Source organism: Mesitornis unicolor, unplaced genomic scaffold, assembly GCF_000695765.1.
Source record: "Mesitornis unicolor isolate BGI_N332 unplaced genomic scaffold, ASM69576v1 scaffold1936, whole genome shotgun sequence".
Taxonomy (NCBI): Eukaryota; Metazoa; Chordata; class Aves; order Mesitornithiformes; family Mesitornithidae; genus Mesitornis; species Mesitornis unicolor.
Genome location: NW_010188713.1, coordinates 92,512 through 110,342, shown reverse-complemented (window position 1 = coordinate 110,342; position 17,831 = coordinate 92,512). Strand labels below are relative to the sequence as shown.

Genomic DNA, 17,831 nt, shown 5'->3' with positions numbered 1-17,831 from the left:
ACTGCTTTTATTTTCTTTCTCTATTTTGGGTGCTTCAATAAGCACTTACATTGAGACTTCTGAAATGAAGTGGGTTGTGGCGGGGTTTTATTTATTTATTTATTTGAAAGGTTAGTGTCAGTTGTTACGCTTATAACTGTGAAAACTTCCTTATCAGATGGTGTCTTTCCTCACATATACTTTCAGAAATTCTGTGCACCCATTTTCTGTTTGACAGAATGAAGGGTTTGTGGTTTCCTTCATGTTTTCTGTTTATGAGAGAAATAGAAATGAGTTGGCCATTTAGGATTTATGTACCTCTGCCCATAGCGTGACTTTGACAGATTTGAGAGAAGACTTTGACATAGTTTACTACTATGCTGTGTGCAAGAAACTTGACAGGTGCTTGCTTTTGAAGTTGCAATCCCTGTTCCCCCCCCCCCACTTAAAACTGATGAACAAGCTGTGTTTGCCTGGAATTTAAGGAATTTCTGACATTTCTGTACAAATATTCTTACTCAAAATGATAGCTTATATAATTTGGGTTTTCAGGCTTATGGCTTACCCAGTGATGATCTACTTGGTTAATGTTTGCATTTAATTTGTACTTGCTAATAAGTGTGAAAAGGAATAAAAAAGCATCCAGACAACAGAGTGAGTTTTATGAGAGCTTAATGTACGTGGTAGGTTCTCAAGTGCTGTATGCAAGTTTATTCTGATGCCTTTAGGAGCAGTAGCTGTCCATTAAATGTTTTTTTGTAAATCCAGATAATGCAGCTGTACTACTGAAGTCAACTTGAAATCCCTTAATATATCCAAGAGGTTGGGTTTTACTCAGATTTGTAACTTGCAGCTCTTACTAAAATCAAATTAGAATAGTGTGTTTATTAGAATAGAATACTGTGCATACCATTTGACCGTCTCTGAGAATGAAATACAGCTAGTGACTTTATCAAAGAACATAAGTACACGCAAACCTTTCCATTAAGATTACTTATAAAATGCTGTTGCCTTTGACTGAGCTGTCCCTTTCAGGGAGTAACTTAATTGATCTAGGAAATCTGCATCTGTGTCTGGCTTTTCTGCAGCTGTCTGAGTCACAGCTTGACTCTTTACACTCGTAACGTACCTAGACTAATGGTAGCATTTAGCCTGAAAATTTATTTCTCTTGCTCAGTAGTGTTTTAGTCTAGCACAGAAATGTTGTCTTGTCTAATTTATCTAAAATGTTACTGTGGTTGTTACATAATTGACAACTTATTCATTGGCCTTACAGCTTAAGGATTCAATGCAATACTCTTCATTGTTCTGTTTTGTTTGGTTTTTTATTGTTGTACTGCCTTCTAGCAAACCACAGTTTAACGCAGTTTTAACTATACATTTTTGTTGGCTGCCGGTCATTCATTTTAATTCCAGGAATGAAGTGAGAGAGGTAAGTCTCACTTGAACAATTAAAAGGTGAAGTTACTTTGTTTAATAAATCTGAATCCTCAGAGGGTACTTACAAATGCAAAGTAATTAGTACTAATCAGAGAATTCTTATTTAACAGGAAGTCGGAGCATTTATCTTCTTAATGTGTAGGGGTTTTTTCCTGTAACACCATTAGTTCATGTTTGTTTTTAGGATGTGATTGATTCAAAAAGTTGTTTTGTATTAACGTGTTGGTGGCATTGGAAGTAACTGCATCTGTCCTGCTTTCTAGGTTGATGGAAATGTGAGCAAAATTTATTGTCAGAATCTTTGCTTGTTAGCTAAGCTCTTTCTGGACCACAAAACCTTGTATTATGATGTCGAACCATTCCTCTTCTATGTCCTTACAAAAAATGATGAGAAAGGCTGCCATTTAGTTGGATATTTCTCAAAGGTAAAAAACAATGTGTTTGCTGAACATTTGCAGTTTCCCGCTTTCCTTAATATTTCTGCCAACAGCAAAGAAAAACAATTCAGAAGCTTGAAATCTTCTCTGTAAATCTCAGCTAGAACGTGCATTGCCACAAATACACTCGTACTTTCTTGTTTCAAAGACTGATGCAAATTGAGAAATGGTATGTGCATTCAGCCACATGCATTGGGTTTTTCTTTGTTGGTTTGGTGGTGAGGGGGTTCTTGTGGTTGTTTGTGGGGTTTGTTTTGTTTTTCTTTCCAGACTGTGTTGTGGTTTCAGTTGAAAATTAAATCTTTTTCCTCCTCCTCCATTTTTGCAATAATACACTGAGTCGAGCTTCTAAAAGTGCTAGGTATTTGAAATGATGTATTTTCATGGTTTTACTGCAGGCAGTTCAAGTTGGCTGTTTAGACATAAATGGCCAGCTGCATTTATCTCTTGTGTACAGTCTGATCTGATGCAGTTACTTATTACAGTAAGTGCAAGAATGCAGTGCCTAACTTTATGGTGGATGCCTTCTTTAGAGCAGATGTCTCTATTGGTTGTGGTTTTGCTTTGAATTTTAAAGCAGAAGATGGCTGCTATAGGCAAAAATAATACTTATGTGGACTGTCTTTACAAAGATGACCAACAATCATGGTTAAGTATAGTTAGATGTCTGCAAAAGGAAAAGCTTTCGTTAGTCAATTTGTCCAAGAAATGTGATGAATTGTTATAGTTACTCAGAAATTCAGTATTTCTTGCCCCATCACCTCTCTCAGTATATAATTTTCTTGACTGTTTGTGTGAAGATATTATTTTAAAGACATCTAAATATCATCTCAGAGTACCTGCGTATTATAGTGATCTCTTGAGGGTCTGACCAGTGCCTTCCAAGACGTGGGCCTTGCTGGGATTAAGGTGAGATAGGCAGGCACTCTCCTATGTCAGTTAAAAGTTCTTGTGGCATACAAACATGTCAACTCTGATACAGGCAAGTATTTTCTAGTAGATTTATTTAAGGTACTGCAGGTGTTGAGATGAGTCTCTCCTGATGTTTGTTTCTTCTTTCAGCAAGGATACATTTTCTTCCCCCACTTCACCTCTGTTGCTTTTGGCCAGTCTGTTTGTCACATCTGATGATCACAAATGTTTTGGCTACCAAAACTTAGGGAAAAAGACATCTCAAATTCCACTGAAGTACGGAAATTGTTTACTGAATTGCATGTGTGTTTTCCTGCCCCCTCCCTCTTTAAAAAACCAAAAACAAACAAACAGAACCCCACCAAAACAAAAAAACCACACACACCCCAAAAAAAAACAACCCCAAAAAAACCTCAAAACAAAACGTGTGTGTGTGTGTGTGTGTGTGTGTGTGTGTGTGTGTGTGTGTGTATGAGCTCTTGCTGGCAGAAATGCTCTGGCTTTTCTTTCCTGATTACAGATACATTGCTGGGATGTCAACTTCATATTAGCAGCAGTCTTGGGAGTTTAGGAGGCCTACACAGAGAAAATACTTCACCGTACTGTAGAAGCTAAGAAACCTTTGTAAACTATGGCATGGGTATCAGCTCTCACAGCTGAAGAAGTGTTTGGAAACCAGCATACTGTCATGTTATCCTGTCAGTGTCATCACTGGTCTAGTGTTATCTGTGGAGGCTGAAGTGATAGATGGTGTCTTAAACTATCCATGTACTTGCCACAGCTTCTTGTCAGTTATCCTGATCTGGATATTTTTGGTTGGTTTATTTGGTTTCCCTCAAAACCACCTAGTGCTGATTTTGGTAGTGGTTTGGGGGGTTTACCTGTGTGTATGTGTTTGTGCAATCTTTTAAAGGTAGCAAGGCTTCAAGTTTCTTCCTTTCTGTCAATAAACCTGAAAGAACTTATTAACCTTACATTATTAGAATAGCTTCTTAGCTTAGATGCTTCCTTCCATTGTCTTAAACAATCAGTGTAATTTTTGCTTGCATTGGCTCTATGTTATATGACTTCAGTCTGAAAGAGCTCTGTTTTCTGAGCCTTCTGCCTTAATTTGGATTCAGGTGAGAAACATTCAGCTTTGAATAAGTTTGTATGCTTCAAATAGGACTTCTTAGTTCTATGGATATGGGATTCCTCCCCCCCACTCTGACTTCATGTTCATTCAGAGAGAAAAGACAAAATAAAGATGGAAACCAGCAGGCATTTAGTGCAGCAATTGCACAAAATACAGCTTCACCATGTGTATGGATATTATTTTCTACTTGTGTATTCTTGACAGAGTGGTCAGTGAAGCATTAAAATATTTCCTTCTTCCTCTTGTCCTTCTCCTTTACAGCACTTAAACTTCATTGTGCTGTTTAGACAATGTATTTAATTTTTAAGATGCTGAGTAGTTAACTAATTACAAATATTTTTCAGGGTATGTTTGATACTTCCTGCTTATAATTAAATGTGGAATTATTTGACTTTGGTACTGACCCCATGCATCTGTTCACCTTACTGGGATGTTTTACAAGGACAGTGGCAGGTGCAGGCAATTGCCCACTTCAGCAGTACTTTGACATACTTGATCTGTTTCTCCTTCCCACAGGAAAAGCTTTGCCAGCAGAAGTACAATGTCTCCTGCATAATGATCATGCCCCAGTACCAAAGGCAAGGATTTGGAAGGTTTCTCATTGATTTCAGTAAGTGAAGTGCTTTATTTACACTTGTGATCCAGGGACCTGGTGGCAGTTATAAGAAATTGTAACATACGAAACTTTATTTAACTTGCTTTGTTGTTTTTATCAATAGATAATGGGATTTCTGTTTATATTTACATAGGATAGAAAAGCTCCCTGAAGTGAAAAAGTTACTGCTGCTCTATTATTGTACTCAAGGAAATTGAGAATGAATCTCTTAGCAGTAATATTAGCGCACAAAGCTATTACCCTGAATGAATTGTCTAAATTACTTTCCTTTTTGCTTTGCTCATTAGTATAAGAAGAGGCAATTATTTGTGATTAAAGCTAAGAAGGTGTTAGTCCAAGGCATTCTCTACATTCTAATATTTCTAACTTATAGCTTCTTTTAGCTAAAGTACTGCTTTAGCTGAAGAATTGCTGCGTAGAGGGAATGTATTTTGTCTTAAAGTTCATCACTTCCTTTGTGGAAATTGTTACCAAAAAACCTGTAGGTGCTCATGGCTGTATATGTACTTGCTGCTTTATTTTGCTAAGTTGTCTGACCTGTTGGAAAGCTTCAGCCACACTTGTTCAAATATAGATTTGTTACTCCCCAAATCTTTAAGCTGCAATGGAACTCCAAACAAAATCATCTAACAAACTTCTCAGCTAAGTGGCCTCAGTACTACTGAATCCAGCTGCCTACTGTAATTTAGAGGGAGGATGACAAGGAATTAGTGTATATGGTATGTGGTCAGTTTTCATTATTACGTATGTTTTTTTAAATCACTGTAGAATTACATGATAATAGAGGTAGTTAAGGTAATAGGACTCCCACCCTGAAGCTGTAAGCAATAACATTAAAATGCAAATAAAAATATATTGCAATATAACAGCAGGACAGAGATAAGAATTTGTAACTGTAGAGTTTTCAAGTTCTGTGTCTTGTAGTGTTTTACCTAGCATGACTACAGTAAAGATCATTAGTATGTTTCATCATTGTAAGGCCTTATAGTCTTCACTGTACCCCTTTGAGTTAGGTAGGGATGTTCTGGACCACTTAATCCACCATGGAAATGTAGCCATCTGGGGAGTGAAACACAATAGCGGTTCCATTGTGTGCCTTTTAGGAGAGGCAGTGAGAAGTAGCGTGTATTTCTGGAACTGCAGAGTGAACTTTGGGTTTACCTAGGTAGAAATTTTCTACTTTTGGTAGACATTTGCCCTATTTTGGGTTTAGGATCTCTTCTTTAGGATCTCCTCTAGGAGATGGGGAACTCTTACTGGGCAAAACTGGTAAGTACTTCTAGGTTAAAGAAGAAAACCGAAGAAGATGGTTTTTACTCTGTGGTGTCTTTCAGAAGAAACGCTCTCAGCAAATGTTATTCTGGTTGAGTTTGTGATAGTTACGTCTGCAAAACTTGATAGCACAGTGAAATCCTTGGATTCTGCGGAAGGTCTGCTTATGGATGTGCTGTGTCTCTGGATCTGTGCTGTGTGTTACTGTGCCGTGTGCTGCTTAATCTGGAAACATCAGCAGGGTGTTGTGTTCCCCTTCTGGAAGAATCTGGAAGCACATTGGATTGTTTGTATCAGTAGGATTTCTGTGATGACTTGCGGCATGACCTAATGGTATCCTTAGGCTGAAGCTTATCTGGTGCTATTCTTACGCCTTTCCTCTTTGCAGACGTGTTCATATCACAGGTATAGACTGCAGCTGTATGCATATTGGGCATAGTCTAGAGTCTAGCTTTAGCTTCCGCTTTAGCTACCGACTGCCTGCTTTGTGAGCACACAGGCAGTCCTTCAGTACCTTGTCACCGTGTTTTTCCTTTCTTTGTTTCCCATAACTCACTGGGAGTCAGACTGCCTCAGTTTCCAACAGAATGAAGAAAAAAAGAGGTGACTGAGAAAGTCTGGCTCTGTAGTGAGAGTGAGGTACAAACTACTTCAAAGGTAGTGAAAGAACTGCTTGTGACTGTTTTTTCCCTAGGTGTAGAAAGGAAGGTAAAACTTCCAAGGCTTGTTTTCCTAGGTTGTATTTACATCCTTTTGCAGGATGGAGGCTGAATGCCGTTAAATGAGGCAGCTCTAACCTCATCTGGATTAGTGAGTCCAAAATCAGTCTTCACACAAAAAAAACCCTGAGAATCAATTGTTTACTTTTTTCCTTGGAATTTTGGGGTTTTTCCTTTTGTTTCTACCTCTGATATTGTAATTGACTGACTGCCATCTTTTTTTGTACTTCACCCTTTTTGTTCACTTTTTGTTGTCTTGAGAATAAGTTGCTATGAATGTTAAGTCTTCATTTGTCATGCAGGTAACACATTAACCTGCTCTATTTTGAATTCTGTGAAGCAGTCACTGATACTTGTCCTTTTAATATCAATAAACACAACAGTTTTTAGACTAAAAAAATAAAAATGTTAGTGAGCAAGTAATTTTCAGAAAATTATAGTTACAAACCACAGAAGGGAAGGTCTCAAGAACTGTGTGCGAGTAGTTGAGTGCTTACAATTACTTTGCATATATTTTGACATTTGACAGTTATAAAGGCTGGGAAGAGGGCAGCCTTAGGTCACTATACGAATTCTGCTTTGTCAGCAGTCTGCTGAAAATGTAGTTTGTGTTACAGAATTTGCTTCTCTGTTGGTAAGTGAAATGCATTTGTTTGTTCAGACTGTGATGCATTCTTTTGTATTGTACTAATTTAATCTTTACAGATGACTCTATGTGGTCATCCTATAACTTACAAAGAAAAACTAATTATTTTGCTAAAAGAAAAATGGGTATTTGTTGTCTGACTGTGGACTTTTTTTTTTTCAACTTAGCAAAAATTTAACTACATTTAAACTTAGCTGTATTTCAAATAGAAATTGATAATACTGCTATTTCTTACTGTGTAGACACCAACATAAAGCTTTGTGTAAGGTCTGTCTATCTCTTCAAGAATCTACGATCTCACACGTGGATAAAAGATTTTTAGGAAGAGTACTTTCTTTTGTGTGAAGAAAGGGTGCTGCAAAATGCTTGAATTCTCTAGCTTGATCGTCTTCAGCAAAAATTTCATGTGTAGTTTTCTGTATGTCATTGGTCATTTCACTAGAAAAACACAATATATGTGTCTGTATCTCTTTGTTTTTGAAAGCCTGGTAAGTTTTTGGGTTTGGGTTGGGTGTTTTTGGCAGGGAAGTTACAGGTTTTGACTGTGACAGGAACTTGTTGGGCTGTTAGAAATAGAGAAAAATTTAGTTCTAAATAGTTTTCAAACTATAATGTTGACTTGTAAAATTGTAGATTTCATACTGCTTCATTTTGCTTAATTCACTTTACTGTAAGATAAGATCAGTTTAACTTGTGTTGTTTTCTAGAAGCATGTCATGCTGAAGACAGTGGTTTACATGAAGTCTTCATTTTGTTTACACTCCTAATGTTTTTAAATATTATTTTATAACACTTTGTTGATATTTCATGTAAGGAACCTAATTTTTACCTCAAGTATACTTAAATGTACAAGAGCAGTTCCTGAAAATTAATAAGGGTCTTAATTTCTTATTATATTTATACCTTCCTGCCTTTGACAGGAATAATTCTTACTGAACTTCTTTGAGTTTGGGCTTTTTGTTTTGTTTTTATTTCCATGTTCTTGTATTCTGTGAGTTTGACTGGATTGTGATTGCAGGGTTGTACTTGAGGGAGAATAATTGACTTCTGCATAAGTCTTTTGTAGCTGCTGCAAATTAAATATGGGAGAGAGACTTTACGAGTTGGAAAATAAAACTAACAGATTTAATAAAACAATAATACTAATACTACAGGATAATAATGTAAATAGGAAAATAATGAAATATATATACAGATAAGTACAAGTATATACAAAACCAATATAAAATCCTTCCCCTGCCCTCTCCCCAATGACGAATACATCACCAGAGGCTCTGCAGAGCCGGGCACTGGAAAAGTCCCACACCAAACTCAGCAGCAGGTGGGAGCTGATGCAGAACACACGAATCAGGATCAGCGGCAGATGAACGAGCACGGTTCTGCTCAGGCCTCGGCCTCTGCAGGATCGAGACCGACGGAAGGGTCAAGATGGAAGAGCTCCAAGATGGAAGAAGGGTCGAGCCCCTCATGATTCCTCAGCTTTTATACCAAGTATGGCGTATGTGGGATGGAATACCTCATTGGTCAGTTTTGGGTCCGCTTACCCCCCTGTAAGCGCAGATATGGCACACATGGTGAGACAACTGACCTTATCTTCTAGCAGCACTTACTGAAAAACATGCTGCTAGTTTTCAGCAAGTTCAGCCACTTAAAAGAGACTGTGCTGAAAAGTAAAATCACTAAATAGAAAATTAGTTCTATTAAGCTCAAACCGGGACAGGCAAGTAGACTCCAGTTCAAGTTGATCCAGAAATAAACTAGAGAGCAGGCTTTTATTGTCTAAGATCTCTTTTATTGTATAAGACAGTCGGCCTTACTTCTGTGCCTGGGAAGGTCATGGAGCAGAAGCTCTGATAAGGCATGTGGAGCACAGAGAGGTGATTTGAGACAGCCAGCATGGCTTTACTTAGGGACAAGTCCAACCTAGTGGCTTTCTACAATGGAGTGACTACATCAACAGACAAGGGAAGAGTAATCGATGTCATCTCTCAGGACTTCTGCAAGGCCTTTGATATGGTCTCCCACAGCATCCTTCTCTCTAAGCAGAAAATACACAGATTTGATGGGTGGACTGTTTGGTGGATGAGGAATTAGTTGAATGGTCACATCCAGAGAGTAGTGGTCAACGGCTCGATGTCCAGATGGAGATGGGTGACAAGTGATGTCCCTCAGGGGTCCGTACTGCAACCAGTACTATTTAATATCTTCATCAATGATATGGACAGTGGGATTGAGGGCACCCTCAGCAAGTTTGACACCAAGCTGACTGGGGCAGTTGACATGCCAGAGGGACCTGAACAAGCTGGAGAAATGGGCCTATGTGAGCCTCATGAGGTTCAACAAGGCCGAGTGCTGGGTCCTGCACCTGGGCAGGGGCAGTTCTCATTATCAGTACAGGCTGGGGGGTGATGTGACAGAGGGTAGCTCTGCGGAAAAGGACTTGTGTGTACTGGTGGATGAGAAGCTGGACATGAGCCAGCAATGTGCACTTGCAGCCCAGAAGGCCAACCGCATCCTGGGCTGCATCAAAAGAAGTGAGGCCAGCGAACTGGGAGAGGTGATTCTGCCCCTCTACTCTGCTCTTGTGAGACCTCACCTGGAGTACTGCGTCCAGCTCTGGGGCCCCCAATATAAAAAGGATGTGGACTGTTGGAGTGGGTCCAGAGGAGGGCCACAAAAATGATCAGAGAGCTGAAGTGCCTTCCCTGTGAGGCCAGGCTGAGAGACATGGGGTTTTTTTAGCCTGGAGAAGAGAAGGCTCTGGGGCAGCTTTTCCAGTACCTGAAGGGAGCTTACAAGAAGGCTCAGGAGGGACTGTTTACAAGCGCGCATAGCAATAGGACAAGGGGTAGTGGTTTTAAACCAGAGCAGGGTAGATTTAGATTAGATATTATGAAGAAGTTCTTCACTATGAGGGTGGTGAAACACTGAAACAGGTTGCCCAGAGAGGTGGTGGAGCCCCCTCCTTGCAGACATTCAGGCTTGATGGGGTTCTGAGAAACCTGATGTAGTTAAAGATGCCCTTGCCCATGGCAGAGGGGTTGGACAAGATGACCTTTAAAGGTCCCTTCCAACCCACACATTGTGATTCTGTGATTCTGTTCTGGGTTTGTTTCACTTCATGTCCATACGAGTCCATTTGCAGTGATACACAGCTATCATTCCTGTCAGGAGAATTATCTGTACATGGATTTGGGTAAGTCTTTGTATGTTCTCTGTCAGTTCAGCCTGTGCTGCTGTTGTGGTTTTGACGGTGCAAACACTGAAGCTAAAATGTTGTAGCTGCTTCTTTCCATGCCCTCTTTATTTCTTTTAGAAATTTAACAGCTTCTCCATACAAGAAGTTTTTCTTTACTTTCTTGATTTGAGTTTTCACAAAGCCTAGGATTTTCATATGCTTTCTGTTTCTATTCATTAGGCTGCAGTACCAAAAATATTACTGGGTTGGAGAAAAAAAAATATCAATGCCCTTTTTTCTGGGTAAATGAAAGGCAAATATTTTGTGGGGAAAAAACTTCATTAAACAATACAGCGTCCATTTTGTTCAGTTACCTTTTGCCATCTTTCAGGTAACATCACAATTCTGCGCTCAAAAAGGTTCTTACCTTTTTTGGCAACAAACAATTGGATAACCTCATCAGCAGTGAAGGTTTTACCATTCAAGGTGTTTTGTAAAGAACAAAACAAATGGTGGTCTGATGGGGCCAGGTCTGGCGAGTATGGTGGATGTGGTAATGCATCCAAGCTGCAGTTTTTGACGAGTGACCAAACTGTTCTAGCGTTATGATGGAGAAACACAACACCTTTTCAGTTTCAGATGCTTCTGTTTGATGGTATAATTTCTCCAGGTGATGACAGTACATGTCCAAATTGGTGGTTTGGTTCCTTGGAAGCAATGCAAAACACACAATACCTTTGAAGTTCCACCAGACTGACAGCTTAACCTTCCTTTGGTGCGTATCTGCTTTTGAAGTGCTTTGAGCTGCTTCATCAGACTAGCTCCACAGTCTTTTTCATTCGTTGTTGTAGATGATCCATTTGTCATTGCCTGTTATCGTACATTTCAAAAATGGATCGTTTTCTTTGTGTTTCAAGAGACAATTGCAGATGTCAACACGCTTGGTGAGATTAATTTCTTTGGGCTCATGTGGTACCCAAATTTTGAGCTTCCTAATATATCCAAGTTGTTTTAATGGTTTTCGATCCCTGATTTTGGTAGGTTAAGCTTATCAGCAATCTCTTGTGTCGATAAACGCTGACTGGAGTTGATCAATGCCTTTATTTTGTTGTTACCAACTTCAGTTGGCATGTGGTGCCTCTTTAACATCAAAATCTCTGGACTGAAATTTTGCAAACCAATTCTGACACTGCTGTAGTTTTGAGGCATCTTCACTGTACAGATCACATAACTTTTTATGAGCTTGCAGAGCGTTTTTTTTCTTTTTTGGAAGTAATACAGCAAAAGATGATGAAAATGTTCCTTTTGATTTTCCACTTTGAAATTGACACCACCGAAAAAATTTTGAATGAAATTGTGCACTTTCTTTTTCTATAACAAGCTTGAACTGTCAGCTGTCAATTTGTATAATCCATTTGCAGTTTTAAATGAAGTTAGTTAGATTTCAAGACATATATGTCCATCTATTACAAAAAAACTCCATAATTACTTTTTGGCCAACCCAATATTATTTCTTTATGTGGCATATCTAACCCACAGAATTCAACATTACAAGAACAGAATACTGCAGTAGTTACTATTTGTTGCTTTCTCACAAAGCTCATTCCCTCGCAGTTCCATACTTTTGCTGAATGGATTGCAAATGTCATGCTGGAGCCCCAGCAGCAGTTAGAGGAAGAAAACGAATGTGACGGTGTTAGGATAAAGCTTTCCAGCTGTGCCAGGTAGTATGTTGATGGTCCATTTGTATCACAGTTACAACTGGATTCAGTGCTGAGGAGCAAAGTCCTTGATAGCCTTTTGTTGTTTATCTTTAGGGTCTTTCTGGTCCAGTTGGTTGTAGCTGTTCCTTCCTTCTCTTCAGAATTCCTTCTTTTAATTTGGTTTGTCTGCTCATCGTGAAATGATTATTTTTGCCTGAGAGAGGAAACCTGTTTTAATGATGCTTGGATTCTGTTTGGCCTGTGCTTTGTTTGGTGAGTGTGTGTGGGGTTTGTTTCACTTGTCTTTATGTTTGGGAATGTTGGTGGTTGCTGCTGACTTTTTGACCTTATGTATCATTTATTGCATGCAACTTTTAATGGCTTTTTTTCCCATTAGTTAGAACTAAGCCCTGATTCCCTTCTGGGATGTGTAGCTCAGGTGTCTTGCGAGGAGACCACGATAGGAACAGACAATTGAAGTCTGGCAGTGGAAGTAACAGACAGAATTTATATTACTAGAGTAAGGACACATGTCCTCAAAGGTGTTTGTTAAACCCAGATTACATAATGATCCTGTATGCACTTCTATTGAAAAGTAATGGATGGTGATGGAGCAGTGAACAGGCTAAAAAATGGTGAATATCTTTGTAAAGTGCATTCTTGAATTCTTTCCAGTTTGCACTTGTTTCAGAAGATCTGCATCTCTCTATGTAAATGTGGAAGATCTTCATTGCTCAGTCATGCAGAAGTGGTAAGAATTGTGGATTGAGTCCAGGGAATTACTTCAGACACTAAAGCTGTCCAAAAGCATCAACAGGTAACATAGACCTGTACAGACAGTGGCTTTATTTCTTATTGTCAGCAGTTTTGAGACAGTTTTGAAACACGCTGAAAAAAATGCCTTGCGTGAAACCTGTGGTAGTCTTCAAGCAGAATTTAAGGAGGTTATGAAAAGTATGATATTTTCTTTGGTCTTCAAAAGATTGATTTCATAACTCTCTCTGGCTCTTTCTGTAGTGTTTCTAGGCTTTCAGCTTTGGCAGCAAATTAGGTTACTTCTCTGAGGAAACCTGAAAAGCAGTGACTTTTTGTGAAGCACCAAGTTTGTGCAGTCATCCAAAAGAATCAAGTTGAACAATACTTGGAACTAGTAATGGACTAACATGTGGCCTGTCATTTAGGGCAACCATATGGTTGGCGAATGGTACTGGCATTTGAGAAAATGTCATCCCTGTTTTGAAGATTAGTAACTTCTTAAAAATACAGTAAATGTGTAGGAATTAAGTGGTGGAATAGAGTAAAAATGCTGCCTGAGGTTTTTACAGTGGCTCTGAGAAAATATTAGATCAGTAAAGGAAGAGCCTTGGTGAAGGTGATAAATTTTCTATGCTGAAAGACTTTCATTTGTTTGGTAGGAAGCTGGGATGAAGCAAATGAGCAAAGCCATTACAGTATGGAAATGGTGTTTCTTCTTCTAAGATTACCTGAGCACACAAGCAATGTCAGCCTATTGACTATTCAGCTGAAAGCAGGACATAGATCTTGAAATGAGAAAACTTGTGTTCTTTATACTAATTCATAAAATAACTTCTGGAAAATTAAGTGGACTGGCAGAAAAAAGGTAAAGGTGAATGCTGTAATGGGGCAAATCAGTTAAGAGATATCAGAGGAAGTGTGTTCACGTGTATGGCTCATAAGCTCTGGTGTGCTTGTGGCGCTTGGGAACCACATCTGACACCTACCTGCTCTTTAGAGTTAGAATTGTGCAGCAGTGGGTTGTGAGTGGTTGGATCTACTCTTTTGGTTTGTGTTTATATAGAATTGATAGAATCATAAAATGTATTGTGTTGCAAGGGACCTTTAAAGATTATCTAGTCCAACCCCGTATTAAATTAAATCCCTTAATCTTGTCATGGGAAATAATGTATTATTTATTATTGTTACGTAATGTTTTAGAAAAACTACTTCAAGAAAATCAGAAGGAATGTTTGTTTGTTTGTTTTTAATGTATAGTTACTTTAATTAAATATGGATATGAAGTAGAGAGAACAGTTTTAAAATGAGTGGCTGTGGAATGATGAACTCTTGTAAATAACGTTACAGTGTTCTTTTCCAGAGTTGGTGTTGAGATGTTTTACAGTTTGCTGTAACAAATACTGGAATATAGCAAAAATATAGCCTAGGAATAAACACACTTTATTTAAAAGTTGTTTAAAGTTATACTTTGCTATGCAAAAGAATTAAGAAGGGGATGAAGTGGGACCATATTTATTTTAAAAGAACATTTATTTTAGCTCAGAGCATTTTAGCATTCCCTTTCTCACGTTACAATCCCAAAACAACTGTTTTGTTACTGCTGAGAGCGTGGCAAACACAGAGAATGGGAGGCTGAGGGTGGAGAGGAAATAGGCTTTATTGGAAAAATGTATTCTCGGGCTACACCACAGATTTAAGGATCTGTGTAAAACAAGCCTGTGTCATTTACCACCTGAGGTGGCTCGTATTGAATTATTCTGGGTTTTTTCACTACTGACCAACGTGTGTACTCCAGAACACTGTGACGATCTTCTGGTCATTTTTGTTGGTGTGTTCACAGATGCAGCGTGTCCAAACGAAAGGCTGAATAACCTGTCTTTTTTCTTATTTTCCTTTAAGAGGGAGTTGAAAGTGTCTGTCTGTGGGAGCTGTGAATTTGTGAGGGAGCCTGAATGCTGCTGCTTACTTTATGTTCTTTTCTTGATGATTGATTGTGTTGCTGACCTGAAGGCATGAGTTTGGCCTCTCCTAAGTAACTAATAAGGAACATTCTGTCAAGCTGAGATTTAGATGAGGAGGGAATAAAGATGGATTTTGAATCAAGCTTTGTTGACTTAAGATTGTTCCAAGAAAGTCAGCCTCTTGGGATTTCTTGGCATCGCTTTTATATAGCTTCAAGACACTGTGCATTTATCAGAACTGCAAAAGAAATCAGGCATGTCACTTCAGATACAGAAGCCTAGACTGTTTTAAGTGAAGAGCATCTTTATTTCAGATAGCATTGAAAACAGCTAAAAGGCGAGACCAAACATGGTAACAATGAAAACAAATGTTTGTTGGACAAAGGTGTCTTTATAGGGCATTAGTGAACAGGAGCGGCCATCTGCCAAAGACTGGTGGCTGAAAACAGATTTTAATTAAGTAGTGCATCTTTAATGAACAAGAATTTCTACTTTTCACTGCAGAGTGTAGTTGTTGCAGCAAGTCAGTGGACAAAGTAGGTATTTTGTAGCCTGTCACCCTGTTGTTGAGGCACAGTGAGAGACATCTCACCTCAATGAGATAACCTTGTGGCTTTCTTAACAGATGTCTGTCTTTTCTAGTGCTATCATTTTTATCAGGCAGTTCTGCCTTCTAAAGAACTGCTTAATTTTTTTTTGCTAGTTCACTGCTGTAACAGTTGATATTGAGCAGATTGCTGTTTCTTGGGCTTAGATTTTTGAAGCGTGGTGTAATAGATGGGTTTTTGTGTTTAGCGCTTGGTAGATAATGTGTGCTTTTTTTGTCACACAGTTTCTGTATCTGCTCACTAACTAGGTCTCACCTTGAGATTCCCTAATAACCTCCTTCATCTGTTGGTTCTTTCTTCTAAATCTCACTTGCTTAATTCCTTGTTCTACAGCATGCTTTAGTAGAGCAAATGAACAGCAATGGTGTTTTGCTGGTCACGTAAGACGAATAGGCAGCTTGCATCTCATGTTTTACGAAGTACGTGTGTTGTGACCACTTACCTGAGCAAACACAGCATTTGCAGTGATTTCCTAGATGTGCCTTTTAACTTCTCAGTACCGACTCCCTATTTCGCTTTTGTTCGTGTTCTTTAGTACTATTAGATTGTCTTTTGTAGATATGAACGAAACAATGATAAGAAAAGCTCTTGAACTCTGCAACTTGGTTATCTACTCTAAAACTGTTAAAACCATTCCTGATACAGTTTTGGTCCAGTGCATCTGTGACTTCCCAAGTGTGATAATTTTCCTGAGCCATGAATCTGGGAGAATTATGTTAACAGCCAGGTTAACACTCATAGCTGAGAGTCGGAGCTTAATGGTATGGATGCCGTCTGTCTGTGCTGGTTGGCTTCAGTGTCATGTAAAGGTTCTGGGCATAGTCAGTTTACTTGTTACATTAGGCATAGCCGCCTAGGTCCACCTTTATGTCTTGTCAGTTGAGTCTTGGAGGAGCACATAGAGCCTATAAGGCAGTAAGCAGTATTTTCTAATGAGTACATTTGATTTATTTTTTAAAATTGTATTCATGGGCTGTCAGCATTAGACACTAGAAGGTAATGTCAGTTCTTAAAGGAAATTCATTCAATGGTTACAGTTGTGTGAAAAAAAATTACTACTCAATGTCACTCATTCAGTAATTTTAAAATATAAATTTAAATAGTCGCTTAAAACATTGCTTATAAATTCAAGAACAATCCACCCTTGTTAGTGATTTTCCAAACTACTTAACCTACTGACAAATTTATTCATCCAATTGGTAGGACTGATGCCCTCTGTGCATGGAAGTCTTGCTTTTAAGGGTACTTCAGTTCCTTTTTTCTTGCTTATGCTTTCACTCTGCTTATAAGTAACCCACTTTGTACACAGAACCTCCACTCAAGGGGTTTACTGGCAACTGGCACAGGTAAAATAACTGTTAGCCAATTAATTCACTCAAAGGGTGCCTTTTGTTGGTCTAACTGTAATCTAACTATAATGCAGTCATCTTTACCTCTCCTTCCCTTCATGAGGGGCATTTGTTTAGCCCTAACCTCTTCTGTGAAGCTTTCTATAAAGGAACTAAAGGTTTTGGGCCCCCTGCGTTGAGTTTACTTGAGGATGTGGAGAGGAATGAGAGCTGGCATTATTTCTTGTAACAATAATGAAAGAATCTTTGGCTTACTCTGTTCGCCACGAATAAAGCTTTTCTTTAACCAGACAAAGAAGAAAAGAGAATGTAGCAGGTTGTTCACTGATCTAAGCATCTCAAGTTACAGCTAGTCTTTCTCTTTTTTTATAGTGTTTGTGTGGATCTTGGCATTGGGGTCCTTTGAAGCTGCCTCAAAAGTGCTTTCAAAGAGGGTACTAACACCTATTTAAGGTCCTCTATCTTTGACCTTCCTCCCGTTGACACAGATAAGAACAGTTCAGAGGCACACAGAATAGTTATGGAAAAAGCAGTAACACGAATTACAGTTTTAGGAATCTTAAGTCTTAACAAGCTCACACTTTCACCTAGCCTATTTCTGCCTTCCACTCGTGGTCGTACCTCTGAACTTTGAATGCTGAGCTGACCTAACTACATTGAGCTGTCCTCTCTGAATACTCAGCTCTTTTGAATTTTCTGACTATGCTTTTGAACCTGTGTCTTCACAACTTTGTTCATATAATTTCAAAACAAAGTATTTTGATGTTTTAGAAGACAAAAAGAAGTCTCTTAGGATAACTTGAAATGCTGGTTTGAGGGAGATCTTCACTTTAGATACTGGTGTAGAATAAAAACAGTTACTAGCACTTGCTGTTCTGTCAGGTCTCTGGTTTGATACAGAACATTGCATAAAAACTCAGAAGTTCTTTCTTTCCATATTAAGGAACTTATTTTACTTGGTTATGTTTCAAACAAAACAAAGTTTAATGTTTAAAGTGCTTGATTCCATCTGTCTGAGTCTAGTAATTCACTTGTGGGGGCTGGTCTTTAAAGAGACTGAGAAGAACTTAGAACATGCAAGGGCAAATAGTTCACTGATTGCTTCTCTTGTTCTCATGAA

The 17,831-nt window shown here is 38.6% G+C and overlaps 1 protein-coding gene across 1 annotated transcript in view; it reads left to right on the top strand.

The window, feature by feature from the left end:
• KAT6B (K(lysine) acetyltransferase 6B) overlaps nucleotides 1-17,831 on the top strand; it is a 65,417-nt gene that overhangs the window by 27,052 nt on the left and 20,534 nt on the right. Inside the window, 2 exon segments of the mRNA XM_010185807.1 lie at nucleotides 1,683-1,844; nucleotides 4,420-4,513. Coding sequence (XP_010184109.1) covers nucleotides 1,683-1,844; nucleotides 4,420-4,513 — 256 coding nt within the window.